Genomic DNA, 24,110 nt, shown 5'->3' on the forward strand with positions numbered 1-24,110 from the left:
GGGAAGGGAAGGGAAGGGAAGGGAAGGGAAGGGAAGGGAAGGGAAAGACCTGGGATTGCCCCAGGATTCAAACTCACTTTCTGTGTGGTCTCTGGCAGGCCTCTCTGAGCCTCCATCCTCCCTTGTGTAAAATAGACACAACCTACACACATCTCAGGGTTGTTGGTGGGCTTAAATGATAGGGGATACGAGTTCTTTGTGAACTACAAATGAGATGCAGCGGGCATCCTTATCACCAAGGGCGGGAAGAGGGGTGAGAGCTCTGGATGATTCAAAGATGGAGTCCACCCCACAGCTCACAGCCGGCAGAAGGCAGGCGTTGCCTTTGTCCAAACACAGCTTGTGACGCAATGTCTTCTTAACTTGAAAATCCCAGAAAACTAATTCAAAACAGCTTAGTCAGTGGGGAGAATGTGTTGACTCAAGACATTGGGACAGTTTGGGCATTAACTTCAGGTAGGTTTTGATCTGGTCGCTTAAATGTCGCCAAATACCTAGTTTCTAAGCAACAAAGACTAGGTGACTAAACACTAATTAGCGGCCCATTCACTGAGCACATGGGAAGAACCAAGAGCTCCTTGATCTGACATGGAGAACAAATATTGGCTTTGATCATTCAGGAATCTGGTTTTTCGGTTACATGTAGCAAAAGCCGTGTTGCTATTGTTGCTGTAATAGAATACCTGACAAGTTCGTTTTAAAGTATGACAGCCATGTTTCAGTCCACAGTCTAAGAGATTCCAGTCCACAGTCCTGGGCTCTGTTGGCTCTGGACCTGTGCTGAGGCCAAGCAGAACATCATGGCAGCAGGAGTGTGCATAGAAGCTGCTCAGTTCATAGTGAGCAGGAAGCAGAAAAAATGACAACCCTCCCCCCCCCCAGCATCTGTGTAACATCTGGTGGTGCCTCTGTAATTCCAGCACTGGGGAGGCAGAGACAAGTTCCTGGAGCTCACCAGCCTAGCCAAATCAACGAAGTCCAGTTCAACTATATACACACAAATTAAAATTTCAAAAAAAAAAATAAAAGAATGCAAGGTCAGTAATGACCACACACACACACATACACACACACACGCATGCACTCACACACGCATGCACGCACCCATCCTGACACCGACCCTTTCTGTCAGCTTCCTGTCACCAGTGGAATGTTTGGCATAAACAACTTCAAAGGAAGAGTTCTTTTCTCTAACAGTTTCAGAGTGCTCCATCCACTTCATCTATGCTGGATGGAACGCAGCATTGAGGAGTCCACATCATGGCAGGCAGGAAGCAAGAAAGAAAAGGGAACATAAAAACTAAACAGGCTGTGATACAGTCACCAAGGACACAGCCCCAGTGCCTTGCTTCCTTCTACCCAGCAGGAAGTCCCACCCCCTCCTTACCATTTGTCTGGTATGGAATCCATCAGTCAGTGTCATTTATAGCAATAGCCTGGCAGACACGCCCAGAAGTGTGCTTTTCTGATCTCCTAGGTATTTATTAATCCAATGAATGTAAAAAATCAAGATGATCCATTACACTAACGTAAGCCCAGGAAACGCATGGGAAGAAGTGATGGGGAGGTTGGCAAACAAGGCTTGGAAGCAGGAGTCAGTGATTGGCAGGGCCAGGTCAGGGAGGGCCAACAGCCGCAATGTCCCTGAGAGCGGCCTGCTGCTTCTGTTTGCGTTTAAGAGAAGCCTCTGACTGCAGGGGAAAAGGGCAGAGATGAAGAAGGGAGACTGAGACAAGGCCACCGTTGTTCCTCAAGTGGGAGATGACGGAATCCCACACAGGGATGGAGGATTGAGAGACACGAAGCAGGGGACTCAGCAGGATATCGGACTAGAAGGAGGCAAAAGTGGAGCGCCACCAAAGGTTCCAGGCCTGACACCCGAAGTGGCACAGGCTGTGCCCACTGAAATGGGGAACTGGAGAAGATAGCTTACCCTAACTGGGCCTCGGTTGGTCTGATGCAGCCAGTGCCACTTAGCCTACTCAAAGCCTGGGCCAAGGAGACCAGTCAGGGATGGACAGACCACAGAAGGATGCTCAGCCTGGTATCAGACGTCAGGGTAATTCCACACTCCTTTGGGTACAGCCCGGGGCCTCTAGAGCCAAGTTCTGGAATGCTCTTTGCCTCTGGCCTCCTGCCACAGGCATCATCTGCAGAGAATAGTCCCAGATGTAAGCATGGTGATTTCATCAGGGTCCTCGTGTGAGGGGACACATGTGCAGGAGATGGCAACCCATCAGACCATGGAAATCCTGACCCCAGAGGCTGAGACACAACAATGCGGTGGCCTCCTGCTCCTGCTGGCCCGCGCCCAGTTCTCAAACGTGGCTAATTAGTGTAATGAATTATGACAAATGTGGATGGCGCCTCTGATTTGCTGACAGCAGATACAAACAGAGGCGCTGGCCAAGAACCTCAGTGCGTACATTACACACACACACACACACACACACACACACACACACACACATCCCACCAAAAATAGCTTGCCGTTGGTCTGTAATCCAGTGACTTCCATCTGTACTGGAACCTGGCTGCTGCTGAGGGTAGAAAAGAAACTGAGAAACTCGAGTCGTGGGGTCTCCCTCCCTTTAACCACTTGGCCTTCCTTCTCATTGCCGCTTCTTTCTGCCACAGGCACCACAGCCAGCCCTGCAATCCTTCAAGGCAGGGACTTGAGCTTTCTGGGGACCATCTGTGTCTTTTACATACTAGATCAGAATGACTGGGGTCATAGAGCAATTGATCAACAAAAAGGTGTGAGTTTGGGACAGGCCTTGGAAACCAAACTCTTATAACCAAACAGAAGCTGAAACCCAAACCAGGGCAGGCAGAAAGCTAGAGCTGGTGACTGATGGATGATGGATACCCCCACTGAGCAGAGAGATGGATGGATGGATAGATAGGGAGGTAGAAGACAGATATGTAGGTAAATAGATAATAAGCAGATGACAGAGGTGGTTGATAGGTAGATAATAGATTGGTTGATTGATTGAATCTGTGCCTGAATGTATTTACTAAATGTATTTACTAAAATGTATTCTTTTGTATTAAGGAGAGAGGACACGTCTCTCTCCCAACAGAAGTTATAGATCTAATGTCTGTGTGTCCGTTGCTAATGACTGTATTAAATAAGCTGTTTAAAATGAACATGCCAGTCAGGCGGTGCTGGCGCGCAACTTTAGTCCCAGCACTCGGAAGACAGAGGCAGGTGGAGCTCTGTGAGTTCGAGGCCAGCCTGGTCTACAAAGAGAGTCCCAGGACAGCCAGGGCTGTTACACAGAGAAATTCTGTCTCAACCCCCCCCCATCAAGAAAAAGAAGATCAATAAAAGAAACATGGCAAACATAAGGTTACTTTCCAATTCACTTGATAAAGAGGTGACTCTCAGCTTACAGATGCCCTCATCGTGAACTGCGTGCCTGCTAACATCGTACAGCAAGGCTCCCTGTTACCTGAGGTACTGCCTGTCAGCTGCCCATCCTGCCTTCCTCACTGCAGCTTCAGGTCCCTTGTCAGGGGTAGGGAGCAGGACATCCCTGTGCATCCCAGCCCTGCCTCCAGGGGTGGGAGCGCCCTTTTTGGATACAAACTCAGGACCAGCCAGCAACAGAGAGACAGAGAGCCATGTCCATAGCACCTCCCAGGAAAGCCATATCAAAACTCAGACACAGTATTTCCAAAAGAACCTGTTGTCACAGGCTGAGAAGGACTGAGCAGATAAATATCACTCACCTACACACAAGCACACATATGTGCAACATATACAGGCACATACATATATGCACACATATACACACATGCACATTCACACACATATATACACACATGCACACATTCATACGCTCTTGATACACATGAATGCATGCATTCTCACACAGGAATACACACACACACACACACCTCCATGCATCGCACATTTATGCACGCACATTTGCAAATATGCACACATATGCATGAGGTCGTACATCTGTTAAAGTCTTATTGCACGTGTTTCTGCACATTCGCATGCCACCTGTAACATCACCAACTGGTGTTCCTTAAATTAACTCTTTCTGCCCTTGCTCATATGGACTTAAAAGGGAAATTTATGTTTCTTCCATATATAGAAATTGATCATCAAAATATACTCACAACATTAAAATAGAAAGCAAATGTTGGTCCTGGAGCCAGCTGCAGCCCTCCCTCTGAAGGCTGAGCGTGTGTTTACAGCAGGTTTGCTCCTTGTCTGGGAGCTCTGTGCAGGGGAAAACACAGTTTACCCTTTCAACCCCATTCAGAGCCGCCACAGAATGAGACTCACAAAACGTTATGCTCCCAGGCCTGGCATGTCGCTCCCAGGTAGGACTGGAGAGGGGGCAGCTGAGGAAAGGGAGCCCTGCAAGAGCCGTGGAGGACAAGGCTCGGGGCTACTGCTTTGTCTGGCTGAGCGCTGTGCAACCTGACCTCAGAGACTGGTGACTAGCTGCCCTTCCCACCTATCAGCCTGTCGTGGGCTCTGTCCCCTTCCTGAAGCGCCCTCCCTTCTCTTCAGGACTCGCCTCCTCTTCTATGTCAGTTGGGTTTTCAGCAGCACAAACCATAAAACCCAACTGAGAAATAGATCCAAGGAAAGTCCATCACCTCTGCTGAGAAGACACCACATGTCTTTGTCCCTGCCATCCCTTTGCTCTGCCAGCCTCAGTGCTGTGATGTCCTCTCCTTATGGTTGCAAAATGGCTGACATCCTCACAAAAACTCCAAACTCACGGAAAAGAGTCGTGACTTTACTACACCTTCGTTACTGTTGTCTTGAGAAAGGATCTTCCTATATAGACCAGGTTGACCTTGGACTCACAATCCTTGTATCTTCGGTTCTCAAGTGCTAAGATTACAGGGGTGTGTCTCTATGCTTCTTCTTGTCTTAAGAAGTCTCCCTAGAAAAGATTGGGAATACAGTTGACACACTGGGTGTGGGAAGTCTAGACTCATGGCACAGATTCGGGTAGGGGTAGCTTTTCTGAGGTCCCCTTCCCCATTGTGCGCTCAGAACTGAGTGCTCTGTGCTGAGAAGTCAGACATATTCTCCCCAGCACTTCCCCTACTGGAATCGACTTTCAGGGAACTGGGCAAAGCCCCCTGAGCAATGGGAGCTTCAGGGACAATGGTTGAAACATCTCATCTGTTTCCCCTTGTATCCTCTGATGCATCAAACTCCGCTCCCCTGCCCGCTCCTCTGTGTGGGTGTGAGTGTGTGTGTGTGTGTGTGTGTGTGTGTGTGTGTGTGTGCGCGCGCGCGAGCGCGGGCCTTGTCTAGTCTCATTGGATTACTTTACACTTATATCAAATACGTGTTTTCTTTGATTTTTTTTTAAATACTGGGACCAGTACCCAGGGCCTCTAGGACACTGGCAAGCACTCCACTGCCAAGCCACACTCCACTACAAAATGTAACAATCAAGCCGCCTGTGAGCTTGACTTAGTCACTAACATGTGAGCCCCTTCCATGGGCTGGATTTGCTCTGGGATCCAAGCTGGCTCATCTCTGCCTCTGTGCAGCCCTTCCCATGGTGGCACTTACGACACTATGGTTGCTATTGACTGCGTTGCTTCTCAGTCACATGTGTGACACTCGCTTTTGGGTTCCAAGGAACCCAGTATACAGTAAGACCCCAGAACACATTGCAAGCAGAGAAAAGGAGGAAGGCATGGAGGCAGACCCAGACTTTATAAACTGGTGTGTGCCCAGCCTTTCCCTACAATGTCCTCCTAAGGGACTATGTGGAAAGCAGGCGAGCAGTCAGTGGCGAGAGGAAAGTTCAAGACTGAGACCACATATCTATGTATGTGACCAACTTTGTTTATGAGACCTGTCAGTAACTTTGAAAAGCACAGATATTCTGTAGGAGCTATATCTCACACAGTCAAGTTCAATTCATGTCAATGACGAGTGACAGCAAATGAAAGATGGGCCCTCAGGTGACAAGAAAAAGAAGGGGTGCTGGGCAGAGTGATACATATCTGTAATTCAGGAAGGGGAGGCAGGGGGATCAGGAGTTCAAGAGAAGCCTGGGCCAACCTGGGATACAGAGGGAGACTCTGTCTCAAAAAAAAAAAAAAAAAAAAAAAATATATATATATATATATATATATATATATATATATATATAAAGTATATGCTGTTGGATAAAGCTTTTGTACATTGTAAAGATTTATCACTTGTATTCGTTTAATAAAATGCTGATTGGCCAGTAACCAGGAAGGAAGCATAGGCAGGACAACCAGACTAAGAGAATTCTGGAAAGAGGAAAGGCAGAGTCAGTCACCAGCAAGACACAGAGGAAGCAAGAAGAGAATGCTGCACTGAGAAAAGCTACCGAGACACATGACTAAACACAGCAAGAATTATGGATTAAGTTCTAAGAGTTAGTTAGTAATAAACCTTAGCTAACAGGTCAAACAATTTATAATTGGTACACACCTCTGTGTGTTTCCCGGGGACTGAACGGCCGCAGGGCTGTGCAGAACAGAAACTTCCACCTACAAGAGTATTTATAGAATCTAGTAATCTTTGCATGAAAGTTAAGTGAGAATACAAGCACCAGTTTTCCACAAGTACATGGTATTTTACATGGGACAATCTGTTGAAAGGGAGTTAGGACTGGCAAGATGGTTCGGCACGTAAAGGCATCTGCCACCAAGCCTGAGTTTGATCCCGGGGACCCACATAGTGGGAGGGGAGAGCTGAGTGCCACAGCTGTCATCTGACCTCCACATGTACCATGGCACACACACAGTAAATAAATGTAATTTTAAAAATTAGATAAGCTTGGAGCATTTCACCCCTGATTTGAACCAGAGAGAGAGAGAGAGAGAGAGAGAGAGAGAGAGAGAGAGAGAGAGAGAAAATTCACAGAGACATAGAATATGACAGGAGTAGACAGGAAAATGGCATGACTCCCCAGCTGGGATTTGCCTTTTCCAAATCTTACATGTGGTAGTTTCGAGATGGTCTGGCCAGTATGTAGGTAGATAGGCAGGTGAGTGTGCCAGTGGGTGGTGGGATGGATGGATGGATGGATGGATGGATGGATGGATGGATGGATGATGGGTGGGGGATGGATGATGGATGGATGGATGATGGATGAATGGATGGATGATGGATGGATGGATGGATGGATGGATGGATGGATGGATGATGGGTGGGGGATGGATGGATAATGGGTGGGTGGGTGGAAGGATGGATGGATGATGAATGGGTGGGTAGAGAGAGGAATGGACAGATGGAAAATTCATGAATGCATGAATAGACAGGTGGATAGATGGTCAAGTAGACCGACAGATGCATGGAAAGATACATGGGAAGGTAGAAGAATTGATGGGCAAATGGAGTGAGTATTTACCCCTGAGTTTGTGTTTCCAGAATCAAGCTTCTCCTACCATTGATATTTCTCTCCCTATGAGGAACCCTCTGTTACAGCCCAGTGCAATACAAGGCAAGATTTGGAGAACAGGAGAGACAAGGTAGCAAACCAAGCTGTTACCACTCTTACCACCCAGCTGTGCCTGAGCTCAGAACAGCCCAACCACATCATGACAAAAGTCATGTTTTATTTCTCTAGAACTGGTGGATACCAGGCAGCGAAGGTAGAGGTCCCTCCCACAGGATGAAGGCACCATGACTGAGCATCCCCATCTTGGACTCCATGCTCTAGAATTTTCCACAGCCCAGGGAAAGACCCAAAGAGCAATGCATTGTGGTTAGAGCTGCTGCTTCTCCAGTGAAGAGGAGAAGGGCCACTGTGGGAAGGGGAAGGAAGGAGCTCCTGTTGGTGCATGGGACATGTGCAGGAGGCCAAGCTAGGACAGAGTGTTGAGGGAGGCTGAAGATCCATGCATGTGAGATTCCTGTGTCCTTGGGCCTCTTGGAAAGCATCGAATACCTTGAGGTGAGTGCATCCCAAGTTGATGGCCTGGCCTGGGGCACATGCCCACATGGAACAGGAGGATGCACTGAGGGTCAGAACACAAGAGGAGAAGAATGGTAACTTGTGTAGCAGGCGCCTCAAAACCTGCCAGCAGCGTAAATCCGAGAGCGGGCCCCCAGGCTTCTGAAGGTGAGTCTATTGGGTGGGTCCCAGCAACCATGTGTCTCTGGGCTTGCAATGTGCTCTGAGATGAGGACCCCAGGCAGGGACTGCCTTTTCACCTGGCATATAATGTCTGTGACCCATTGGTTCCATTTTCAGAGACTATAGCTCAACGGAACCTGGTTTTTCCCCATCCCAACCTAGATCCATGGGCTGGCCCTGGATCTAGTCCTAACTACATCGGCTTCTCTGTCCCCAGTGACTGGTGTAAAAACATGCAAGACAGAGAGGTTCATCAGGTCGGAGTCAGCAGGATTTTTCCTGGAGCCTCTCAGAGTGATGACGTTATTAATCTGGTTGGATGGACAAAAAAACCTCTTCCTGAGAATCAGAGGAAAGCCAGTAGGATGGAGTGCGAAGACACTGCGCTTCCGGACCCAGCTTCAGCTGAAGCCAGCTGCCAGCTCACTTTTCTACCATGCATAGTAACAAGGTTCTTTCTGGACTTTTGTTCTGTGTCTCTCACCTGTAGCCCAAACAATCGCAACCATCATAGGAACAGAACTGGAGACAGGGGACAGAGATAAGGCTCTTTAACTGAGTAGACAAGAAGCTCAAATCCTGAATTTTTCACTTAGCAACTGTGTGACTCTGGGCAACCAGGGAAACCACCAGCTTGCTGTGGTGGGAAGAGAGGGAGGCTTCTCCCTGTCTTAAAAACATATGCAGGTCAAATAAATGACCTCCAGCAAGCATGCTTCCCTCCTTGTGCCTCGGTTTCTCTATTGGGAAGAAGCAACTTGGAGAACTGGAAAGAAAGAAATGAGAAAAGTCCGAGAGGGTCACATGATGCCGCTGCTCCGTGGTGACACCTCAGCCTGCACGGGGTGCAACACGCAAGCCTTCAGCTGCAGACGGTGACTCCCCACCCCCCTCCGCAGCACAGCAGACAGAAATTCTCCAAGTGCTAATTAGGCCTGCATACTGCCCAGAGAGGGGGAATGCCGGCTTAATAACTGGCTTTCCCAGCAGGGGGCCATACCCAATGCTACCTGCCACCTTCCCTCCTGGCCAGAGCTGGAAACCCCAGCCAGAAGGCCAGGCAAGTCCTGTCCCAGGACAGCCCACAGAGTTGAGCCTGGCAGCCATCTGGCCCCCAATTCCGCCTAATGTCTGTAACAGACCTGGAGCTAATTGCCTGGTTGGGGCACTGCCTGGACATCTTTCACACCTAATTCACTACTGTTTCTCTGGAAGACCATTCCCCGCCTGCCCGGGAGAGACATGCCGGTTTACAGGGATTTTAAGGCCCTAGAATCCTGGTCTGATCTGGCAAGGTTCCAGCTGGCTGCATGGCCAAGAGGGCATCCTTGGTTTCTAGCTCAAGCCCTAAGTTGCCCCCGTACCAGACCAGCCACCTACCCCAGGCCTTGGCTCCATCCCCCCACTCCACCCGCAGCAAAAGTGGAGGATGGGAAGAAACCCAGGATGTGAGACATGGGATCGGGGACCTGGGTTCAAATCTCGGCTCTGTTGCTTCCTGACATGGGTCCTGGAAGCAATACCATTCCCCTCTGGTCTGTTTTCCTATCTATAAAGGAGATGGTATGACACATGCTCAGTATGAGAACAGCTGGGATACCAAGAGCCCTGCTGGAACCCCAGGTCAGAATCAGGCCTGTGTTGCAGCAGAACTGCAGGGAGACTCCATCTAGACAGCACCCCTGGGAAGATGTAGGAAGGACCTTTTTCTCAGACTATCCCAAAGTTGGTGCTTTCTCAGTACCATCCCTGCTACCATCTTGAAACACGATGCCCAGACCCCTTTGGACCCCTGCCCAATGCCCAGGCACACATACATCCCCACTGTGAGCATAGGACAAAGAACCAGTGTCCCCTACCCGCGCCCCAGCATCCCTTCCCCCATCTCCCACTTCAGATCACAGAAACAGATTAAGGAGGACGCTAGTAGGTCTGGCTGTCCAACGATGTCGTCATCCTGACGGCCTCGCTCACTGCAAGAACTCTCACTGCTTCATTTGCCGTGGCCCCTGAGACTGTTACTGTCAAGCAGACTGGATCATAAGTCACTGGAAGGCCTAGAGAGTCTCTGCTCCTCTCCATGTCTGGGTTGCCTCATCTCTAAAGAGACTGGGAAACAAAGCATCCCTGCTCCTGCCCAACAGTCAAACCCTCTGTCGTCTCTAGAACGAGACTTCCAGTCAGTCTCATGAGATCAAAACAGTTGGGGCATGAAAGGAATCATCCCAGAAAGGGTGTGATGCGTGAAAACCACTCCGGTTGTAGGTCCCGTCTAGAGAATAGGAGAAGCAATAGTGAACACGGGGGAGCTGGGCATGGGGTCTGAACCTCTTTGCTCCATCCAGTGGCAAGGGACATAATGAGCACCAAGGCTTACTGCAGCCTTCAGGGCTCCAGGGATTGACTTAACTGGGGTGGCAAGGGATGCACGGACACACTGAAAAAGCTGGTATCAGGGGGTCTGGGCTCTTGGATGAAGCTGTGGCAGCCTTGAAGCTCAGAGGGTTTACTATGTACAGGTGAACAAGGAGGCAAGTTTAGCCAATCTCTGTAGAGGCGGTCTTCAGGTCATAAATGTCCAAGGAGAGAAAGCCACAGTGGGAATTTTGGCACACCCTATCAACATCCGCATGCACACCAAAGGAAGATGTTGCCACCCTGCCGAGCCTCACCCAGGAGGAAGGCTTTGTCATTTTGCCATGAGACTGGGGCTTTGATCCTTGACATGACTGGTTTATGTCAACAACACACATCCACTCGAGGACTTCACACCCTCAGTGCTTCCTCTGCTCCCCACAAAAGCTGAAACGGGGACCCGAAGCTGTGAAGACACTGGGACTCTGACAAACTCCTGAGGTCAAGCCATGGCATTAGAGATGGGCAGGGCTGGACTCAAATCCTAGCTTCTCTGTTTCCTGCTGTGTGACTTCAAGCTCTGATCCAGATCTATAAAGTATCGTTACCAATGACCACTAAAGAAGCTGCCTGTGATGAGTCCTGGTGCACAACCTGAGTTTTGAACATGTGGACTGGGATTCTTGAGGTTCCCTGCACAGCTGGACTGTGGGAGCCTTTCCCGACCTCCTCCCTAGAGTGAGCGTTCCTAAGAAAACATCATCCACGGCAGGGACATCTTCTCGCCAGCTCGCTATGCTTATCATTCACGTATTTCTCCAAACTCAGGAAATGCACAGAAAGTGCTGTTTAGAGCCAAAAGAAGCTGGCCCACATCTGCTGCATCTTCCACCTCGGGTCCAGTGACCCTGATATGGAAGCAGTACACCCTGGGGGCCAAGCTCAGAGGCCTGAGTCATCTCAGCGATGCTATTTCTGGGCAGACTAAGTCTCTGGGAGCCCAGGTTACTCCGGGACAGCCTCAGGCTGGAATCTGCCATTCTCCTCTGTAAAGCTAAAGGTCCTTGCCTGTCTCATTCTAAACAGAAGCTTTAGGTGGAGTCTGGCTGCCTCCAGATCCCGACTTCCAGATCCACGACAGGACACCTGCCTTCACACACTCCGCTCCCTGCCAGGAACTCCCTTTCCCTTGGTGTGGATATGCAGCTTCTTGTCCTTCAGATCTGATCAGATCCCTTCCAGAGGCCCCCTCTGCCTGCTCTGAAACCGCAGCCTTACTCGGTCCCCCTCACCTTCTCGTTTTCCATATGGTTTCCTCACTACCTGACATCATAGCCCAAACATACTTGCATGTGTATGTGTGCTTGTGTATGCGTTATACATGGATGTATGTGTGGGTGCCTACCCAGGTGTGTTCATAAGGAGACCAGCGGTGTCAGGTGTCTTCTGTTATTTTCCACATTACTTTTGTTGTTGTTGTTGTTGTTGTTTTGGGGTGTTGTGTGTGTGTGTGTTTTGTTGTTGTTTTGTTTGGTTGGGTTTTTTGGAGACAGGGTTTCTCTGTAGCTTTGGAGTCTGTCCAGGAAGTAGCCCTTGTAGATCAGGCTGGCCTCGAACTCACTGAGATCTGCCTGCCTCTGCTTCCCAAGTGCTGGGATAAAGGCATGCGCCACCACCTTACTTTTTGAGACAGTATCCTTTACCGAACCTGGCTCTCGCGGTTCTACTGTGGGCCGTAGAGTCAGTCTGTCTCTGCTCCCGTCCCCAGTGCTGCATGACCAGCTTTTATTTGAGTTTTCGCTTGAACTCAGACCCTCATGCTTGTGCCAGAAGCTCTTTCCCCATGAGCCATTTGCTGATCCCTAGAGACTGCTCAGCTCCTTGCTGTCACCAACCCCTGGGACAGCAGCAGCCAGCAGGAGCGAACAGGGTGTGTTTTCTGCATGAGTGAATGGATGGATGACTGAATCCTGGGTCCAGGCACCCATTCCTTGTGGTTATTTTTCTAAAGAATACGAGTAGAGGGGAGGGAACAGGAACAGAAGGTAGAAGGTGCCCGGCAGTGAGGCACTATGGCTTGAATAAGGGTCTCCCAAAAGTTGCGCGTTAAGTTTGGTCCTCGGGGCAGCATTACTGGAAAGAGATGGAGCCTTGTGGGAGGCCCCCAGTGGTGCATCCTTGAAAGGGATCAGAGGATTACACGCCTCTTCCCTTTTCCCTCTTTTTCTTCCTATGATGTGACCATGAGAGCAGTTGTGACCTGCCACATACCTTCCTCGTGTTGTACAGAGCCCCACACATTAGGGTTCTCACCAAGGGTTTCGCTGAGGCCTCGAGCGAGTCGATGGTTTTGTTGAGCCTGGGAGTATCTATCTACCTGTCAAATGTGGAAGGAGGCAGAGGGCATCAGAAGGTGCCTGCCCTGCCTCTGTCTTATTCGGTGATCTTAGCCAACCAGTTTTATGCTTCTTACCATAAACTACATCTACAATTGGAACAATCACAGAACTCCCCACCCCACTGGGCACCAAGAGGGCCTCCCAGAAATGGCAGGAGCCGGGGAGGGGGTGAAGGTGATACGTATGTCATAATGCCCTGTCCAGAGTTCAGGGCAACTTTTCAGAAGCCACCCGAGGCCCTCCCTGACCACAAGACTTCTCTCCCCAAATCCCCGCCCGACATGGGACCCCTCCTGTCAGTCTCTACAGGAATTCCAAGGGAGGAGGGTGACCGGAAGGCTCAGGGTTCCCTTCCAGCAGGAGGGAAAAGGCCTGGCTACACACCTCACTCCAAGCCTCAGGAAATGGGCTCCCTAGAGTCACAGCACAGGAGAAAAACTCCAAGGATGGAACTGACCTCCAATCCAGCCTGAGTTTGACCAAACACTGTGGAATTAATTCATAAACTCTTCTTTGATGGATTCCCAACACTTAGCAAAAATGGTTAATCAATGATAAATGGATAAACACATCAATGAAGCCATGAATCTGAATTGCTAAAGGAGAAGTTTCCCAGGGACTGGGTAAATCCCCAGGGCCCAGACTAGAGTGGAGGCTGTGTCAACACAGGTCTAGGAGCAAAGGTCTGAGTCGATCCCCCTATCAAGGACACTGAAGAAGTGATTTCTCTGAACTTGAAACAGATTCCCATCTGCCCTGAGGTGGCAGGCTCAGTGCCTAGACTATAGTGCCCCCAGTACACAACCACGGTGGTGAACGAATGCTCACCACCCAGCCCTCAGCACAAAGAGACTGCTCCGCCGGAGCTTTGCCCCCAACCACAACAACACGCCTCACCGTTTTGTTTTTTTTTAAATAATTTGTGGGTTGTTTTTAATTGTTGAGGCAGTAATACTTGGTTCATGAAACTGCAATATACAGAGAGGTGAAATAAATAGCTTATATATATAATATATATAATATAGCTGGTTTTAAAATATTCCCTTATCATTGGTGTACTAGGTCACGTGAGTCACGGAAGGTCCATAGCAGCATCCTCCAGAACTGCGGGCAAGGCAGGCCACCATGATTGGACGAGGCGTCTGTCGTCGGAAGGTCGAGGCGCGGAGAATTCTCAGGGGCGCCTTCCCTGCGCGGTGTCGCGGGACAGCTTGCAGTGGACAATAAATAAATGACTGCAAACCAGAGAGCGATTCTTGTTGGAGTCTAGGGCCGGGAGAGGGGCAGGGAGGGGGGCTGAGGTGAGAGAGGGGCGCTACTTTTCTTTTTCTTTCTTTCTTTTTTTCCCTTTCTGTTTTTTTTTTTTTTTTTTTTTTTTGCTTTCAGAACCTTTGGGGAAAAGGACTTTGGTTTCTTGCTGCGTCAGTTTTCTCATTCTGGGGATGAGTTTTGAGTTGTCACGCCCTAGAGAGAGGCAAGCACCTGTGGGTTGACAGCAGTCCCCTTTCGTGAGTCCTTTGTCATGGGGTTCAGGTCAATGGTAGAATCCTATCGCCCCGGCCCCCCCAAGACTTTAGGTTCAGTTTTTCTCTTCTTTTTAAACACAATGTACAAAAATAGAGATTCTTCCTTATTTTTCGTGTAAAAATATTCCTCTGATGTAGTTCTCTAGGGATGAGTGTGGCCGGACCTAGCCAGGGTGAGTAGGGCGGATCCGCCGGGAACGCTTGGTGACGGTGGTATACTTGAAGGGCTTCTGCAGTTCGGCCTGTCCCTTGGGGTAACGCTTCATGAAGTGCACGTCTTGCTGGTTCTCCCGGGTCTTGGGACCCTTGCGAGGCCTCCCCTTCTTGGTGAAGCCCACGTACCAGCCTGAGTACTTGGCTGACATCAGGGCTGTGTAGTTGTTTTCCAGAACCTTCTCAATGAACACACACTCCTTGCTGGTACCATCAGGCTGCAGGAGAGAGAGAGAAGGAGAGTCAAAGAAAGGAGAGTCAAGGATCCCTGGTAAGTGTGCTACAATAGACATTACACACAACCGCAGTGATGGTAGTGAGTACGGGGGGTCCATTGCACCTCTAGCCCCCATATTCAGAGGGGCTTCACTCAGCTCCCAGACTCACAGAACCAGCAAGTGTAGCCTCAAGGGAAGGGGTTGAACACAGGCGTGAGCACACATGCCTTGGGAACATGGTAAGTGATCAGATACCAAGAAGGCCTCTGCTTAAAACTAGGCTTCACAAGCATTCCAGGGATGGGCCTAGGAGAAGATTGGGGAGCTGGGACTAAAGCCCAGCAGGAAGCCTTTGCCTGGAGGAGAAAACAAAGAGAAAAGAAAGTGGAGGCAGCAGGGGAGTGCGTGTCTTTAATCCCACCACTTGGAAGGCAGAGGCGGGCTGGTGGGCGGATCCCTATGAGTTCGAGGCCAGCCTGGTCTACAGAGTGAGAGTTCCAAGACAGCCAGGACTGTTTCACAGAGACTGTCTTGAAAAAACAAAGCAAACAAACAAAAAAAGAAAAGAAAAGGAAGGAGTGAGGGACGGAGAGGGAGAGAGAGAAAAAGAAAGAAAAGAAAAAAGGAAGGAAGGAAGGAAGGAAGGAAGGAAGGAAGGAAGGAAGGAAGGAAGGAAGGAAGGAGGAAAGGAGGGAGGGAGAGAGGAAAGGAGAGAGAGAAAAAGAAAGAAAAGAAAAAAGGAAGGAAGGAAGGAAGGAAGGAAGGAAGGAAGGAAGGAAGGAAGGAAGGAAGGAGTTGGCAGCTCTAGGATGGCCGGGGATGGGGCAGGGGCTGGGACAGCGCAGCACAAAGGCCTCATCTCTGCTTCCTTATATGCAAATGTACTTATGTTACAGACCCTCACATCTTCCTAGGTCTTTTGCTCAGGGAGCTGAGTCCCACTGTCTTGCAGAAGCCCACACCACGGTCTTCTCCTTCATCCCTACTTGAGCAACAGACCTAGAGCTAACCAATCAAATCGTAGCCCCTTGCTGACATGTGACCCTGCCCCACCAATCAGAGTACTGTGTGGGTTCAACTGCCAAGCCCCCACGCCACCCCCCAAAAAAGATGGGTTTAAACTTGAGGTATTTGTAAGGCTGAAATGAGGGCAGCCATTTTACCAACATAAAACGGAAATCCTGCTGGGTAGCAATGCCAGCCCCGAGGAAACAAGGCCAAGCAAGAGAATGAAGAAACCACAGAGCCCTGGTCACTACATTCGGGCTCTGGACCCAGCTGCTTCTGCAGGTCACATTACCTCACTAGCATGTGGGCCAACAATGTTTCATTTCCTTTAACTCAGCTGATGTTTTAGTCTATCATTTGTAGGAGAAATGGGTCCTGGCAGATCTGCATAAAATCTGACGTTGAGTCGGCCGGTCAACCCTTCCGTGACACAGTTCAACACAAACCACACTCGATGTGGGATGCAGCACACTTTACTACTTGGTATGAAGCAAGCTAGAAACCATCCAAAAATAAGACGTAGCGTGGCCAGACTCCACAGGCTGCGTGAGGGGGCCCTGGGGTCTCTAAATCTGGAGAGACCAGATAGGCGGGGCAACGAGCACTGACTTTGGAGCCAAAAGCCAAATGAACCCTAGCACATCCTGTGACCTCAGGGTGGCCAAGTTCTTCCTCCAAACCTCAGATTCCTTACCAGACAAAAGAGTACAATGACATTCTGGGAGGAAGGACACTGGTAAATGAGTCTGACACACAACGGGACTCTCCAGGTCGTTCCTGAAGGGCAGGTGGCTCTGCTGGGATCGCTCTGAACAAAAGACTTTGCGGCCCCCGTCTGGAGCAGCCACCGCTCTACCCGACCGGAGAGAGTGGGAAACGCAAACTTGGACAGGCTAACCTAGCAGCACAAGTTTCCAGCTAACATCTCCAAATTTAGGCCGGGCCCACTCCTCGTTCCGGACGGCCGCTCAGCCAAGTTGGAAGCCCAGCGGTCTGGCTGTGTGTGGAGACCGAGGTACGGGTTCCAGCCTTTTGTTTGAAGTGGAAAACTGGCCGAAGCTTCCAGGGACATTCACCTTTGAGAGGAGGGCAAGCCTAGTCCCTGCAGACAGAGTGCTGAACTCTGCAGAAATGCTGGGTAGAGAAACTCTGGGAAATGCTGCTTCCAAGCCGGCTTCAGAACAGACAGTGGGGAGGCTCAAGACGCACGTGATGCCCAGGACAGCCTGGGTAAGATAGTAAGACAGTAAAGGGGGGGTAGACAAACACGTGTAAGGCAGTGAGGCCAGTGATCTCTTGGCTTTAGGTCTCTCATGGAAAGGTCTAGAAGCCCCTCATCCAACTCTCTATATGACCTTCACCAAAGTTAGAGCAACCAGAACAACAACTGTCCTGTTTCTGTACTTTAAAGCCCTGCTCTGTAATTGCCTCCTCTGGGAAGCATCCCCTGATTGCTGCTTCACTCTCCAGGCAACGCCTTCCCTTCCCTCAAGAGGCAATGGTCAAACTCAGGTACAGCCTACCGTTAGCCTCTTAGCCTTTCTTGCAAGTCCATAGTGGAGAATCTACTCATCCATGGCTCCACCACTGGTTCCCAAGAGCCCCTCTGTGCCCTGTGGTGTTGGAACCAGCCCAGAGCCCAGCCTCCCAGTCCTCTGAAGTAAATTTAGACGTGTACTAAGCATCTGCACTTAGAATCCTACTAGTTCACACGCTCCATCTTTGGAAGTCCCTGGGTACCCACCAACGGAGTACTCTGCATCCACCTGCCTCCTCCTTAGTCCAAGAGCTCCCTGAGACCAGAATTGCTTCTGACTAGGAGCTGAGCACAGGCAAAGATGGGGTTTATAGTCAAACAAAAGAGAGCCTTACCAAGATGGATTGGGGTGAGTGGATATCACATGAAAGGGCCTGAAAGAGAATCTGCTTTCAAACCCCTTGTAGTGTCTCTCAGATGGCCTTCCAGAAGGACTCGCAAGGAGAGTCAAGGAGACGGAGCAAGCTGAGGGCTTGAGAGTTCTCCTGGCCCACTTGCTCTCCCTACTCATTCATTCAGTATTGATCGCTGACCACAGGCCAGACATTCCCACATCCATTATGTCATTTCACCCTCTTAAGTCATTGAGACTGACTCTGCCTAGAGAAAGGAAAACAGCTAAAAGAGGCAAAGGGGCTTGCCCAAGGTCATGGCGATGGAAAATGGCCCCTGGTGTACTTGTCTCATGTCTAGTCTTGGAGAAGTCCATGGGGGAGAAGAGAAGAGGCAGAGTGGGTGATGGCCACCAAAACGCCTCACCTCCATGAAGTCGCATTGGGCACATAGTAAAACATGGGCATGAAGAAAAATGTTGGAGTGCAATAGTCTAGCACAGAGCAGGCATGTATGCTCAGTACATATCTATGTTCACTATGTTCAGAGGGCTGGGAAGCTGGGCTCTGGACTGGTCAACACCACAGGCACAGAGGGGCTCTTGGGAACGAGAAGGAACCAATGAGGAGCATAGGTTCTCCACCATGGGCTCAGCCAGAAAGGCCCAGAGGCTGACAGCAGGCTGCACCTGAGTTTGACCATTGCCTCTGTTTCTGACCCCTTCTATGACCATACGTCACTTACACTGACATTATAGATAGATAGATAGATAGATAGATAGATAGATAGATAGATAGATAGATAGATAGATAGATAATCAAAGCTTGGGCCGAACCTCAGAACTTCGGACTCTGCTGGCTAAGGCAAAGCAAGCAGGGGCACTAGCTTACTAGCTTTTAGAGTAACCTTAGCACCTGGGAGCCTTGGGAGGTTAGTGCAGATCAGCCCTTCTCCTTCTCCTCCAGCCCCACTTCCCGCCCCCTTACTTCCACTGATACTCACAGTCCTATGTGACCTGAATCCTGATGACATCACGCAATCACACCTCACCTAACACTACAGATTTTAGATCTACTGGGGTGGCGGGGGCGGGGGGGTGGGAGATCCCTTTCTGCTGAAACAGTTTTTCAGTGACTTAGAACCAAAGTGACCTTAATCCCCTGCCCTGAAAGACTCTGAGGTCTTACTCCCAAAAGGACAGGTGGGGTGCGGGCAGACGAGGGCGTGCTGATTGGCCATGATAGGATATGCTGGGCAATTCTTTCTGGACTATGCTACCTTCTGGCCCAGTGGGTAGGCTCGGAGAGGTGGTTGGGAGCAGGCTACCAGAGCGTGCAGGCTCCTAGACAAATAGAGGGAATGTCTACAGCATCTAGTAGTCATTTAGATGACTAGTGCATCTAAAACAGTTGTTTTCAGGGCTCAGCGCATGACCCTGCTCTGGCCAGATGTGCAAGGCTGGTACCCATAAGCCACAGGAAGGGGGAAAGCATCCTGCTAAACGCACTCCAAGACAGCAGAGGCCAGAGGTCCCATGGGTGTCAAAGTGATGCCAAGGCCTAGCTTCGGGCTGGGGGTATAGTTCCGTCCATATAGTTCCTGTCTCACACGCACAGAACTCGGGGTGCATGCTCAGCTCCACATGAATCAGGGGGAGTTATGCATGCATGCTTCCAATCTCTGCACTCAGGAGGTAGAGGCAGGGGGATCAGAAGTCCGTGGTCAGCCTTAGTTACACAGGGAATTCCAGAGTTCCAGAACAGCCCACAGGGGAAGAGACCACGTCTCAAAAAAATAAAATAAAATAAACCTGTCTTTGAAAGGGGAAGGAAGAAGAGACTAACACTCGGACACTGCCTGCTTAAATGACTGCATGAGTCCGCCTTACAGATGAGGATCCAAGGATCAGTGGGACAGAACATAGTGGGTCAGGGCACCAGGCTCCCTGACCTGGTGGGCATCATAATTCCTGCTTCTGTGTTGTGCCCGTGCCCCTCAGGCGCTGCATGCTCCACGCAGACCGGAGGACAAGGTGAATGAGTGGGGGCAGGGACAGCTGTGGGAGGACAGTGAGCTAACGGGGGGGGGGGGGGGCCGGGAAGAATAGAGACCCAGAAGGTGAGCCAGGAAAAAGAGCCAGGTCCATGAAGCAAGGATAGCGCTGGGAAGGCTCACATAGGGAGCCCTAAATCTGCGTCCAGGAATGGGTGTGAACAGTTCAGAGAGCCTGGGGCATAGGTTTCCAGGAATATAGAGAAGCTCAGCTGAGCCCTAAGCTGGTCTAGCGGAGGAGGGGAAGTTCGGCTGGGGCCTGAAGTTTCCCAAGCAAGGCAATAAAGGTTGGGGCAGCAAGATCTGGAGAGCTCTGAGACTGTGAGGAGGAGGGAGACACACCCAGTCATTAAAGAGGGGACTCTCCCCTCCAGGATGGGGTCTGAGTGAGCAGGGAGTATGCCATAGACAGCCTACCAAAAGGGTGATTCCCACCCCACCACAGGTCCGGGGGAAGGGGGGGTGGCACCAAACCCCTGGGACCAAAAGGGTGGTGGACGCAGTTTGGCTAGGAGGGCGCAGAGGTGGAGAGTCAAGGAGACCCAGCCAGCTTCGCTGTTGTGCCTTGAGCCAGCTGAACCCTCACCAATATTAATGACGGGAGTGAGGGCAAGGGGGCAGGAAATATCGGAACCGGCTCCTGTGGAAGCGGTGACTCAGCGGCCAGCCGGCAGGAGGCAGGCTGCAGGGCTGCAGCCCAAGGGGGCCTGTCATTCTCCTTGACCCCATGATGGCACTACGGGGGTCAGGATGCCGGGAAGAACGAAGGCAGGCAGGGAGGCAGCACCGGGCTGCGCAGGCACTGGGCACAGAGGGAGCGAAGGGGAAAACCGAGGCTCAAACCCAAAGCAGGTTGGTCTGGGAGGAGGCCCAGGCGGGCAGCAGAACAAAGCGCCTGACGCGGGGCTGGGCCGCCGCCGCAGGAAACTGCCGGCCAAGACGCGACAGGCTGGGCCAGGGGACCCGGCACCCGCCCCTGCCCGACGCCCCAGCCACTGAGGGACCCCCTCGCCGGCCGGCCTGCGACGGCGGAAAGTGAATCACTAATTGAAACCACTCCTCGGCATCCCAACGCTCTTCGGATTACTATTATTTTGCAGTTTGGTTGGTATGGGTGTGTGGCTGGAATCTTTCCCTTTCCAACCCAGCTTTGAATCCCGCCTAGGGCTAGTATGGGACTTGGGACAAGTGCCCAGGGATGTAGACAGCCCTCAGCTTTCCCATCTGTGAAATGGGAATGGCAGTGGTGCCAACCTGCCAAAATTATCTGCAAGTATTTTTTGCCCAATGCCTGGGAGACAGCAGGTGTTCAATCTAAAGGAAGTTGTCATTATCCGTGTGTCAACCTTGGTCCTCGACCCAGGGATAAGGGGACAGAGGGAAAAAGAACTAAAGGCTCAAGAAATCAAATATTACTTCAACAAGACTGATCATTCTCCCCTTACACTGACAAGGTATCATGGAACCAATTTCCCCCAGGACCTTGTTCCTAAGCAGAGGCCCACCTGCCATGACACCAGTCCAGACAGACTTCACCCTCAGTTCAGCTTAGAAGCAGGGAAAGACCCTGAAGAGAGCAGAGAACAGACAGGTGACTTCACTAAAGAGCTACCGTGGGTGCCATCTTCCTCTTGAGCCTCTGGAAGAAACAAGCCCAGGACCCTCACAAAGAAGTGCGTGAACGGAAAGCGGAAAGATGAAGGGTAGCCTTCCAGAAGCATCCAAATCCAGCAAGTGGGTGCACACGTCCCAAACGCATGTGCGCTAATTCAACACTTGCGGTTCTCTGGCCTGTTCCAAAGTAATAAAGTCTTCCTGAACTGAAAGAACAGAGAGCCCCAGCTCTGAGGAGTGACTGCTTCCAGAGACTTCTGCTGCTGCCAACCTCTGAGGATTGTTGAGATGACCCCTGCAGGCACAGCCCATGGGCTGCAGGTTCTCCGTTCCCAGACACCAGGAGCACAAGAGCTGGCTGCCCCAAGGGTTCCTCCCTATAGAACAAACCAGAACTCCGCATCCTTTTCCAGCAGAGTCTAGGGCTCGTGGCACCAAGAGGCAGCCATAAATATCCCAACCTGACTGCTGCAGGCACCAAAACAAAACCCACAGCCACGGGAAGAGATACCATCGGGTGCTGATCTCTCTCATCCGTATATACCCCAGACCTGCATTCCAGGTAGGGCTAACAGGACCACGGTTGTGCTTTGCCCCATCTCCAGAGCTGGCTGAATGGAGCCCCAAGCACCCAGGGTTTCATCACTCACCTTCCCCACGAGCTTGCCTTTTCGGTTCATGCACAGGTAGAACTCAGTCTCCTTGCCCTTGATCCGGACTTGACTCCCGAAGGTATCTGTCTCCACTAGGAGCTGGGCTTCGAAAGGCAGAAGGAGAATAAGACAAACTTTTGAACCAGAGGCAATGGTATAATCTAAAGACCAAGCAACACGCTCCTTGACTTTCCCCCTGGTCCCTCATTTTCCCAAAGTCAAACATAGAGGATTCTGGTTGGTCCCATGAGAACACCCTGACTCTGGGATTGGGGGGGGACGGGACTCTGCTGCCACTTCCCCTATGATCCAGTCTGAGAGAACTTTGTCTGTGACCTGTCCCCCTCATACACCTACGAGCCCCTCAATTCCACTCTCCATAGTGGGACCAACAGTCACACAGAATACCCAGAGAAGTAACCAAGGGAACACACACACACACACACACACACACACACACACACACGGGGGAGGGGGTGGGGGGGGAGAAAGCCTTTGGGACCTCATGCTGTTTCCTTCAAAAGTTAGGTCAGATGTCCTTTCCCCCAAGGGCAAACATCTGGCTCCCTACTAATGCAGTTTTGGCACCTTTGACCTGGCCACTTGACACAGGAAGACACAGAGGTGAAGGTGCCACACCCCTGGGAAAGAGTCTATGTTCAGAATCTCCCTTCCGCTGACTGAGGCCATCAAAACTGCTGGGTAACTACTTTCAAGAGCATAGAAGTCTGGTCAGGACCCAATTCTCCCACCCCCAGGACCAGAGCCCACTCATGCCTCAGCATCAGGATGGAGGGGTCCACACTGCTCCCCTAAACCCCTGGCAGACAAAGGCACCAGTGATGTTCCTTTAGCCAGTCCACATTTCCCCCTGTAGGATTCGGTGTGACTTGGGGTGAGCTCTCACTCGTCCCTGGGTCTTGAACCCCCATGACCTAATCTCCTTCACCACTCCCCTCCCCCAAGGCTGTTTTCTTTGGCTGTGACCCTTCCCTTCCAGCACCTGCCCCTCCCTCAGCTACAAAAGTTTCATTTCAGTGACAAGGGACTCGCTTCTCCATAATCATAGCCCCAAATTCCTGAGTACGGTATCTATGGAGCCACAAGGAGTGTACCTCGGTGCCCCTAAAATACACTAGGTATGATTTTAATAAAAAACATTTACAAATATAGGCCCTAGTGCCCTGCTGTGAAAATTGAAACCACCTGGAACATAGGGTTTCTATAATTAATCTAGCCCTCCTTTGACACCACTTCTAATTAAAATATGATTCCCACCTTAAAAAAAGAATTTACATAAAATTTAAAGACCTAACAAGAATTTTGTAATTCTGGGAGCAAGGTGGAGCACATTCTTCTTTCCGCCTTCCCCCACCCCCAGTAAACACTGAGTTAGGAATATGAACAAGGCCTGGATGTACCCTGCTTGCCCTCATTCCTCTTCTCCACTCACTGGAGTCCCGGAGAGAAAGTCACAGTAGCTCCCCAGCCTTCTCCCGTCTCCTGGCAAATCTCAGTCCTCCCAAAGTGAGAAAGTTCTAGAAGCTTCAATGGGGGCTGCATGTATATGGAGAAGGCAAGGGTCTGGTATGCCTAAATATGGACTTGATACACACACACACACAGACACACAGACACACACACACACACACACACACACACACACACGGCCCTGCTTGACTTACGTGTGGCCCTGAGCCACAGGGTTTTTGCCAGTGAACTGGGGAGAATTGTATTGACCCCTCACAGGGCCCGGGAGACCTGTAGCATGTAGCCTTGTTCTAGAGGTCCAGAGGGGAAGCTCACTAACCTAAAAGCTGCAAAGTTGAACTTTTCCTGGAAGAAAAGGGCACCCAGAGGCCAAGCCCACGTTTCCTGAGCGTGGAAGGGAGCCTGCTTCCTGAGGCCCTGCCCCTGCTCTGAACCTGCTCAGTCTTCCCCCGGCACAGACAGGCATCCCACACGAGACAGGGCATCCGAAAACACCCTCGGGTCTGTTGCCATCCGCACTGAATCCTAAGCAGATAGATCACCACACCCCTGCCTGAGCCTCAGTTTCCTCCCTGGTGCAAGGCAGTGCAGTTCAGCCCC

General features: G+C 50.7%; 1 protein-coding gene across 1 annotated transcript in view; it reads right to left on the reverse strand.

Annotated features, from left to right (window-relative positions):
* Positions 1–14,249: 14,249 nt before the first annotated feature.
* The window catches only part of Fgf18 (fibroblast growth factor 18), a 31,927-nt gene continuing 22,066 nt past the window's right edge, over positions 14,250–24,110 (reverse strand). The window contains exons 4-5 of the mRNA XM_005350371.2: positions 22,017–22,123; positions 14,250–14,822 (exon numbers count right to left, since the gene is read on the reverse strand). Of these exons, the coding sequence (XP_005350428.1) occupies positions 14,556–14,822; positions 22,017–22,123 (374 nt within the window). The 3' untranslated portion in view covers positions 14,250–14,555. The remainder of the gene's footprint in view (positions 14,823–22,016; positions 22,124–24,110) is intronic.

This window comes from Microtus ochrogaster, chromosome 7 (genome assembly GCF_000317375.1).
Source record: "Microtus ochrogaster isolate Prairie Vole_2 chromosome 7, MicOch1.0, whole genome shotgun sequence".
NCBI lineage: Eukaryota > Metazoa > Chordata > Mammalia > Rodentia > Cricetidae > Microtus > Microtus ochrogaster.